The 10,020-nt window shown below is 58.5% G+C and overlaps 1 protein-coding gene across 1 annotated transcript; it reads right to left on the bottom strand.

Annotated features, from left to right (window-relative positions):
• Window positions 1-1,507: 1,507 nt before the first annotated feature.
• On the bottom strand, window positions 1,508-7,241 carry LOC122236466 (zinc finger and SCAN domain-containing protein 2-like). Its single transcript, XM_042977433.1, has 3 exons — window positions 7,183-7,241; window positions 3,993-4,891; window positions 1,508-2,321 (listed from the first exon to the last, which is right to left on the bottom strand). Exon 2 carries the CDS (start codon window positions 4,861-4,863, stop codon window positions 4,252-4,254), a length of 612 nt encoding a protein of 203 aa, XP_042833367.1. The 5' UTR covers window positions 4,864-4,891; window positions 7,183-7,241; the 3' UTR covers window positions 1,508-2,321; window positions 3,993-4,251.
• Between the last annotated feature and the right edge of the window lie 2,779 nt (window positions 7,242-10,020).

The raw sequence follows: 10,020 nt of genomic DNA, 5'->3' as shown, positions 1-10,020 counted from the left end.
AGAACATTTATTCCACTTGGTCAGCTCTGGCAGGTATCGGTGACCGAGGGAAATATCCAGGCTGGACGACGATTGACACGCACTCCCGCGTAGCCATGGGGGCGTCCCTCCTGTCCCACTGGCCCAAGTAGGGGAGGACCTGAGGTCTCCTACAGTCATTAGTGCCCCAGGGGAGCCAGCTCACAGCCCAGTGAAACGAACCCACAACCCACGTGTGAACTCACCCGCCACCTCCTCCCACCACCAGCCACCCTCCAGCCTCCAGCACTTGACCCATCAGCCAGTAGACAAGTATTTCCTGAGTGTTATGAGCCCAGCCCTGTGCTGGACCCTGTTGGGGTTCAAGAGGAAATGGCACATCCCTTGCCCTCAGGGAGCACACAGTCTAGCTGAAGACTCAACACACACACACACACACACACACACACGTACGCACACGCGCACGCACGGAAAGCCAGAGTGCAAGGCGGCATGTGCCCCCGAGGGTGAGATGGTGTTAACACAGGGACCGTTCAGAGAAACACGATGGAGGTCCTGGTGGAGAAGTGGGTTTGGGGAGGACGGGGGAGGGGCGCATTTCACAGCAATACCAGGGAAGGCAGAGGCCGCAACAGCGCATGAGGGCTGCGTGGTTAGACTGGAGGGAGGTGAGCTGACGATTGGCAGGGAAGGGGTCCATCTGTGAGGCTCCCTCCAGGCAGGCCAAGGATCAGAGCAAATGGAAGCTTCTGGAGTGCAGAACGCCTCCTGTTTCTCTGATCTCCCCCAGCATGGTTTGTTATTCCAGGACGAGGCGTGCGGCAGATTTGCAGCAGGCTGCAAGGGAGACGGGACAGGCAAGATCCCAGGGCAGGAGCTGGGGAGAGGGGCCTCCAGACAACCCTGACCAAAGCCCAGCTGGGCCCTAGGACCTCCCACCAGAATGCTCCATGGCGCCCCCCACAACTCCCATTGCTGGGATTTGATCTCAATCCATGGCTCCAGGCCTCTCCCCACCCCCAAGGGTTTCACTAAGTAGAACCTGCATCTGGAGGTCATCGAAACCCCAGCCCAGCCCTAATCGGCCACACCTCTTCAGATGAGTGGCTCCTTCTGGGGAGGCCAGTGAGCTCCAGGCCAACCCACTCAGGGTGGAAACAGAAGTCCTCTCCCTGCTGGTGGTCCAGCCTCTGCCCCTCCACATCCATGCGCCGACCTCGGGAAAGCTCCTCGGCCCCAGAGCTGGCGGGCACCAGGAGCCAAGCTCCGTCTGCCCCCTCAGCCTTCCCCACATCAGGCCTGGCTAAACACCTGGTGTGGTAGAGGCTTGGCTGCTGGGAAGCAGGATCCCTCCCCCCGGGTGGACCCAAGGTCATGCACACCCTACACCATGGAACTCCCTGCTTTCCCCGCCGCTTTCACAGTGAGATCAGAGCCCGGGCCAGGGATCCTAGGCATGGTGAAACCCAGCAGCCAGAGCAAGCAACCCCAAACCAGAGAAGAGCAAACCCAGCCCAGAGAGCCTCCAGCAACGTCTGTGGAAGGGAAGAGAGGTTCCAGAAGCCTGAGGCCCTGTGAGGCCTGGGAGAAGAGAGCGACTAAAAGGATCTCCTCCTCAGAATTCTTTATTCCTGAGTGAGGGAAGGAAGTTCAGCAGGGGGAGGGAGAAATGCTACTTGTGGGGTGGCCCTGACCCAGGGATCTATCGTAGGTAAGGAAAGAGTGGCAGGTTCTGTCCTGGGGCTGAGATTCTCAGCCAGGAGTCCAGGAGCTCTAGAATCGTTTGTAGATTCTCGTGTCTACGTGAGTATGCGCGTTTTCCTGGGGAGAAGGTTCATATCCTTTGCTAGATTTCCCAAGGGTTTCACACCCCCAAAGTCTTAAGAACCATTGCTCTGAAAGGAAAGTGGAGCCTTGAAAGTATGGTTCACACCTGGGGGAAAGGCTTCGCCTCTAGAGCCAGGCCTCCTGCTGACTTTGCTGTGTTCTCTTGGGCCAGTTACTTGCTGTCTCTGATGGGCCAGGCAGGCGCAGAGAAGCTGGCTCTCCACACAGGCACTGTCCCTGCTGCCACATGAGAGTGGAAGTCTGTGGCCAGGCAGCCAGGACGAGCTCTTCTCTGGCCATGACTCCCAACTGGTTCGGGGAGTTTTTCCACCGGGGCACAGAACCGGCCTCCAATTCCAGGCTGCATCAGTCCCCTCTGCAGGGCACCTCCGGAGGTAGGTCTTCTTAGGGGATATGTCCTCATGCCGGTGGGCAGGGCTCCAGAGGGCCCCATTCCTAGACTCTGTGCCCAGATGTGCCTCACACACTGCCCAGAGGTCCTGCCCACTCCACATCTGTTCATGGAGACAAAGAGACGAGGGTCAGGTCTGGGGCTCTGACACGGTCCTGCCCAGCCATCCCTCAGTCACCTCTCTGGGGCTAGGCGGGAAGAGTCCGTGGGGCCACCCTGCACTTGTCCAAGGCTTTCAGCCAGTCCGTTTAGCCCCCTACAGAGCACTCCAGGATTATCAATCCCATGAACCCCTGAGACAACTTGGGGCTGGGGCATGTGAGCTCCAGATGTCCCAGGTCCCAGATTAATCTCTTCATCTCTGCCACTAAATACTAGTCCACACTGCAGCAGCCACCTGGTGGCAGGCCGAGGGCCACTGATGCCCAAGGAGCCACAAACTCTAAGGAAGGGCAGAGGGCAGGGACAGGTCTCCAGCACCTAGCAAGGTGGTGGCACAGGCTGGGCACAGAGCAAGGGCTCTGTGAGTGCAGGTCTCCTCCGACACCCCCAGCTCCCTTCCTCCCAACCTGCTACTGTGGACGCCAAGACCCCCTCGGGCACCCAGGGGCGCCCCTGCCCAGGATCCTACCACGTGGGATCTTGTCACATCCCCACGACCTCCACACTCCATTTTCCCGCCAGTAAGAGCTTCTCTTGTGGGCAGTGAAATAGAGATGAAGGGTCTTGGGGGCCAGGCTTGCACTGTGACACCACAGTACTAAGTACTAAGTGAGTACTAAGTGAGATTTGGGGCAAGCTTGGGTGAGCCTGTTTCTTCACCTGCCAAATGGCTGAAGAAGCCTGTGCTTCAGAGCACCAACTTGGAATCAGGAGCCTGGGAGACAGTCCTGGCTCTCCCCCTTGGTCAAGCCTCTTAGCTAGGGCCTCATTTTCTCTTGCCCAGATGACCCCATAATGCTGGAGGCTCCTGCTCACCCCACTTTGACCTGTCCTCACAGTGCTTGCATTACCCCTTGAACCGTATGTCTGAGATCACCACGCTCTTCTCATTAAACATCTTGGTGTCCTCTCTTTATGGCCACAAAGTCCTTTATAGGGCACATATGGGCTTCCTCTATCTGACCCCCACCTCAGAAACCCCACACACCCTTGCTCTCCCTAGAGAACCTCTATTCATCCCCCGGACCCAGTTCAAGCCATCAAACGCTTTGGGTGACACCAATCACCTCCCCCACCTCCCAGACTACGTTATAGTTTGTCCACTAGGATAGCCTGCATCACCTGTGTGTGTACCAAGTGTCACCCCTCAGATGACAAGGCTTTGTGTCAGTGCCTCCTCCCAAGAGCACAGCACTGTGCGTGGCACACTGGGGTGCTCAATAAATGTTTCCAGACCAGCGCTGTCACCCTCTTTTATCTAGTAATATTGACTACAATCCTCACAATATCCCAGGGAGAAGTCCCTCTTAAACACAACTTAAACAGATGAACAAACTGAGTCATAAAGTGCAATGATTTCTCAAGTACACCAGATAGTAAGTGTTGGAGTCAGGAGACCTTGGGTGTGGAGGGGGTAGGGGGTGGGTGGGTCTGGGGACTGTGGAGAGCGGCCCTCTCCAGGTGACTTTCAACTCTGACATTCTGGGAAAGAAGATCTAGTAAGAAGCTTGTCATACACCCAGAGCCCAGTTCACCCCACCTTCCCTGCCCGCCCCTGCCCCCAACCCCTGCCCAGGCCTGAAAGGGGATCGGGCCAAACCTTAGGTCTCACCTACTCTAGGCCGGGTGAGCCAGAGGAGGAAAACCAATGCAGGGGCCCAAAGCAGCTGTGGACGACCAGCCGTAGGGTGGAGAAGACTCGGAAAGAGGCGGCCCAAGTGGGGCAGCGGCCCACTCCTTCAAGACCCCAAGCCAGCCCTCCCCGTCTCTCAGGATCAAATCCAGGACGGGGGCCGCAGCCCAGCGCCATCTCCTGGAGTCACGGATGCGGCTCTGGGGCAGGAAACCGGCGGCGGCAGGCCTGGCGCGCATCATAGCACGCGGCCTAAATGGGCCGCCTGGCCCTCGGGCCCGTGGCCGTGGCTGCGCTGGTGGGTCTTGAGCGAGCCCTCGCGCGCGAAGCTCTTGCCGCAGCGGGCACAGAAGTAGGGCCGCCGCTCCCCGAACACGCCGGGGCGGCGTGGGTGCGGTGCGGGCATGCGCGCGTGGGTGCGCTGGTGGTTGAGCAGGAAGCGCGGCTCGCGGAAGCAGCGGCCGCACTGCGCGCACTGGTGCGGCTTCTCGCCGCTGTGGATGCGCTGGTGCGTGAGCAGGTTCTGCTTGAGGCTGAAGCAGCGGCCACACTCCGGGCAGGGGAAGGGCCGCTCGCCGGTGTGCGTGCGCTGGTGCACCTCCAGGTTGTGCTTGACGCTGAAGGCCTTGCCGCACTCGGGGCACACGAAGGCGGCCGCACGGCCCACCCCAGCGTGTGCCTTCTGGTGGCGCACCAGGCTGGGCTGCTGCGAGAAGGTCCGGCCGCACAGTGGGCAGCGGTGAGGCTGCTCCTCCGCGGGGTGGTGGATGACCAGGCCTCGCTCGTCCCCCAGACCCTCCTCCCCGTCCCCCGCAGGGGACCCGCCCCCCGAGGACGCCAGCTCTGTCATGGGCACTTCCAGCTGCAGTCACCAGTCCCTGGGGAAGCAGAAGCAGAGAGAGGAGTCAGGGGTGGGGGGATCCAAGGATCAGCGGCCCCCAACCTCAGGGACACTGGACCTTGAACTGGCTTCCCACAACTTCAGCATCCACCCCTCTACAGTCTTGTTCAAGCCAGCGTTCCCCTGCTGGCAAGCCCTTCTTTCTCCTCTACCCTTTAATCACACCCTGCCCCTCCTTAAGGCCTTTCTCAAGTTCACCTTCTGCTAGAACCTTTCCCCGACCCCTCCAGCCCCTCCTGAGCCCTACGGCCCAACCTTATGACCCTCAGTCATCACAAAGCCCTGGCCTTGTGATGCCTTAAGGACAGAGCCGCCTCCTTCTTTTATCCCCAACAGCAAGCACCCAACCTGCCACACAAAGTACTGAATAAATGCCAACGGGTGATATCCAGGGGCTTCTAGTCTTACAACTTAGCACCTGCATATGTCTTATCTCTCCAACCAGCATCTCAAGGAGGGAGGGGATAGGTAGGTGCATCCCCAATCTGGAGGGAGGGATGGGGTCACCGGTGGTTCACAGATATTTTTTAAAAGCGTAAAAGAAGAAACAAAACAAAAACCCTGTACACTTGAAAGTAATCTCAATTAAACATTAAAGGCAGCAGCTCTTTGTTTATCAAAATGTGGCATGCCTGCAAAAGGTTTGCAAATCACTGAAAGGGAGGGTGACCTTCCCTGGGGGGCGGGGGGGGGGGGGCGGTGCTGGTCTCAGCTTGATTCCTCTTGGCATCCCCAAGACATGGAAGCCTGACCCCGAGGCTCAGCAAACACCCCCAAGTTCGGCTCCATTCCATTCATGCTGGTTCTAAGGATTCTCTTCCCCATAGCACCGTGGTCTCTTAAATTGTTTCCCACTGTCCTCACAGCAACCCCAAGGAAGGAACAGGGCTTATTGAGCCCTACTTTATAGACGGGGTAACGGAGGCACAGTGAGGTCACCTTACTTGCCCAAGGTCGCACAAGGTGAGCTCGGACTAGGCCCTAAGTTTCCTGACTCACTGTCAAAAGCTCTTCTCAATGTGCCAGCTGCTCACCAGCTAAACTCCCCTCAAAATACACACGCATGCACAAGACCACCACCACCACTATCCTGACCACTGCAGAGTTCTAGATCACCCAAAGGGCCACTGCTCCTGTACAACCCTGTCTGCAACCACTCCTCCCACGCCCTCCCCCCCAAATAAAAGCCTAGGGCTCCTGTTCCTGCAGAGCACTGAGGCCTGCCCCAGAGCAGGCTGAGCCGGCACTCCCCTGCGGTCCTCCACCCCCGTCAGGGACCTAGACCTCCATGCAGGCCTTCTCTACACTTCCAGATCTCACTGTTCACTACAACCTCAGTCGATCTATCTGCAGAGTGGGGTCTCAGAGATCCCCCTTCTTTCTCCCCCTACCCTCAGGCCAGGCTGGAACACACACCCACCCTGGAGAAGGGGACCAGTACTACTTGCATTGGACCCCACCCACGAGGCTCTCAGCCCGCCAGCTGCACTGACATTTGCAAAGACAGACCATCACGGTCCCCTCGGCCAATCTCAGCCTGGCCTTGTCCCTGGACAGCCTCCTCGCTCTCTCCGGCATGTATCTCTGACCAAGGCCCCCACTACGGAGAGGGTCGAAAGCCACGGCCCCCTCTTCTCCCCCAAGTTCCTCCATCCCCTCCCGCACTCACAGCCCAGGCTGCGCCCCTGCTCCTCCGGTCTCCAGCAGTGGCTCTCTCCTCTAGAGTCTGCGCTGCCCAGCGCAAATACGGTAACTCTCCCGCAGCGACTCCCGCGCCCCTTCTCCCTCGCCCCCATAAAGACGGCCAGCCTCCCGCACCGCCCTCCTTATCAAACTGCTGCATTAATCAAAAGAGCTGACCCCACCCACCCGACCTCCGCACCCACAACCGGGCCGACTCCCGGGGCCAGAGCGACCCAGGAGAAATATGGGAAACTCTGCGTCGCAACCTCGCCCCCACGAAAAGACGTAGGCCTCCCACCCTGCTGCCGCAACCCACCCCACGTCGCTGCAAGGCCCGGCCTCCTCGGGCCACGGATGCGACCCACCCCCACCCCCAGCTCCCGCGGCGCCCCCCGGGAGAACCACGCGACCCTGGATAAATACGCAATTAAGTCGCGGCGCTCCCCGCTCCCGGAAAGGCTCTGCGCGGCTCCCGGCAAATACGGTAGCGCGCCCGCAGTGACCCGCCCCCAAGGGTCCGGCACTGGCCTCGATAAATACGGTAATCTCCCGCCGCGGCCCCAGCCCCGGCGGCCCGGGACTCACGTGGCGCCGCCTCCCGAGCCCTCCGTCTCCGCCGCAGCGCCGCAGTCGCCAGCGTCGCCGCAGCCGCACAGCAGCCCCGTGAGGCTGGGAGGTCTAACTCGCCAACGACCTGGCTGGCGGAAAAAGGAGGGCTGCGAGCGCTGCGCCCGCGCGGGCAGGAGAGGGAAGCCGACGGGAGCCGCTTCGGGAGCCGGAAGCCCCGCCGGGCGGGTCACCCCAACTTCCCCGGCACCCCCCCCCCCCGCCCCCGGCCTCGGCCATTCCCATCGCCGGATCCCCCCGAGGCCCCAGTCCAGCAGCAAGAGCCTCATCCCCATCTCCGTCATCCTAAAACAGCGCTACCCAGGCCGGGCCCACGATCTGCCCCCAGGAAGCCGGAAGGGTCTGGGGCGCTGGCGATTTAAGCCTTTCCTTGCAAGAGAGAGCAGGGGGTGAAGGCAGGAGCCCCTGCTGCGCAGCCTCTCTGGGCGGGGTGTCTGGGAGACAGCCATCGAAGGGGCGGAATCAGAGCTGCCCCAGCTGACGGGGTTGCGAAAGCCTCCCCCTACTCTGTGGCCCGGTTTATGCCACCAGGACGGCTGGCAGCAAGGAAGAAGTGATACCCCTACTGTTCCCACCTCCTCAGGATTGGTCTCATTCCGATCTGACCAAAGATATCCCATAAAAGGTATACCGGAGGGGCCTGGACTTCGGCTCAGGTCATGCTCTCACGGTTCTGAGTTGGAGCCCCACACTGGGCTCTCTGCTGTCGGCGCAGAGCCCCGCCTAGGCTCCTCTGCTCCCCTCTCTCTGCCCCTCCCCTGCTTGCATGCTCTCAAAAATGAATAAACATAAAAAAAAAAAAAAAAGATAGGGGAGCCTGGGTGGCTCAGTCGGTTGAGCCTCCGGCTTCAACTCAGGTCACGATCTCCCGGTTTTTGAGTTGGAGCCCTGCATCAGGCTCTGTGCTGACAGCTCAGAGCCTGGAGCCTGTTTCAGATTCTGTGTCTCCCTCTCTCTCTGCTCCTCCCCTGCTTGTTTCTCTCTCTCTCTCTCTCTCTCTCTCTCTCTTTCAAAAATAAATAAACATTAAAAAGAAATTTAAAAAAAAGATATCCCATAAAAGAGCCACCTATCACACCCCTTTAGACAGGCCTGGGCTGAATTCCAGCTTTCAACTGTCCTTCAATAATAATACCCCTTACCTATACATTACTTTTCTTTTTACAAAGCCTTTTCCCATTTATTATCTCGTGGGAGCCTTCCAATAACCATGTGCCGTGTATGTTACACAAGTATCATTATCCTATTTTATAGATGGGAAAATAAAATAAAATTGAAATACAGAGAGCTTCCCTGGAGACCCAACACTCTAAGCGGCCGAGCCCAGATGGGAAGACAGGGCCACCACCCAGCTCACTGTCCCCTGCACCCCCCTGGTACCAAACCCCAAACAGAAACAGGGTGTGATGATCGTGATTGGAAATAATCTTGTCCAGAGTGAGAAAGTGCCTCAGAATTCACATCTCATAGATCAAGAAACTGAGGCGGGAAGGGAAAGCGATTTTAAGTTAAAAGTGCTAAGAGGAACATCAAGTAGCCTTTTTCTCTGTAACCCCCGGTTGCTGCCAGCTGGGGCCCGGGCAGAGCTCCTTACAACAGATGGTGGATGTGACAGCTGGGGTGGCGCCATCCCTGAGGAGGGGCTGTGGGAGACACAGGCCTCCCAGCCCCGTGAGGTCACCCCTGCCACTCCACCCTCAAAGCCTGGGAATCGTAGAATTCCGGGGCTGGGGGGGTGGGGGGGGGTAGGTGGAAATAAACTCAATCCCTTATTCTCAACACCAGACCTGAAGATCAGGCCTGCCTGCTTTCACATCCCGCTCTGTGGACCAGTGAGTGCATCCCAGCAGGTCCATCCTGCCACCCTCAGCCTCTCAAGGACCCACCCCTACCCCACCCTCTCCATGCTGCTTTTGTAGCAACTCACTGAAGTATGCAGGACTTCATGAGTTAGTCCCAAGGACGTTGGTATTTAAAATAGAAGCAACAGGGAGGGAATTCTGGGAAGCCAAAAGAAATGAATCCACCAGGATAGATGTGCCCATGGCATTGACAAAAGGATCCCTTAACCACTGATAACTGATACCCACGCTCTACCCAGGGGCTGGCACTTTGCTCGGGGGGGGGGGGGGGGAACAGCCACACCTCCCAGCTCTCTGGCTCCCTTTGCAAAAGTTGTCACCTGCCAGAGCAACCAGCTTTCATCTCTTCTGCAGGCTACAGGACAAATGGGACACTTGGTAAATGACCAGGTTTCTCAAAAGCAGCAACAACACTATACCTGAGGATGTCACCCATATTTTTAGCAGCACTTTCTAAGTAAGCTGTGCCAAAATGGAAAGGACAGGAAAGGCACACGGTGGGGGGATGGGCGTAGGAGGGAGACAATGCCACCTAACACCCACCTTGTCAGTGCCAAGGGCCAGGGGATCCCGGAGGCCTCCACTCTCTGCTCTGCCAATGTGTGATTTCTGCTGAGTCACCCCATTTCTCTGGTTTCATACACATGCAACCCCCCCCTACAACAGACACCCCTCCCTCACCCTTCTTATGTGCTGCAGCGAACACAATAGGAAGGAGATGTGCAGACATTTTGCAGAGGAAGCCATGCCTCTTTACACAGGCAGGGCCAGTGGCCGGCCCGGCAATCACCGCGGCTCCACCAGGCTCTTGTGACAGCCGGACACTGGACCCTAACAAAAGCCTAGGCTGCTCACAGCCAAAGTGTCCCTGAGAACCGCAGGCTTGTGGCCCCCCGCTGTGAGCAGAGCCCTGCCCAGGGCCCTCCCACTCGCC

The sequence above is a fragment of the Panthera tigris genome, chromosome A2, assembly GCF_018350195.1.
Source record: "Panthera tigris isolate Pti1 chromosome A2, P.tigris_Pti1_mat1.1, whole genome shotgun sequence".
NCBI classification, from domain to species: domain Eukaryota; kingdom Metazoa; phylum Chordata; class Mammalia; order Carnivora; family Felidae; genus Panthera; species Panthera tigris.
Note: the sequence above shows the minus strand (reverse complement) of the source record. Positions and strands in the feature narration are given on the sequence as shown.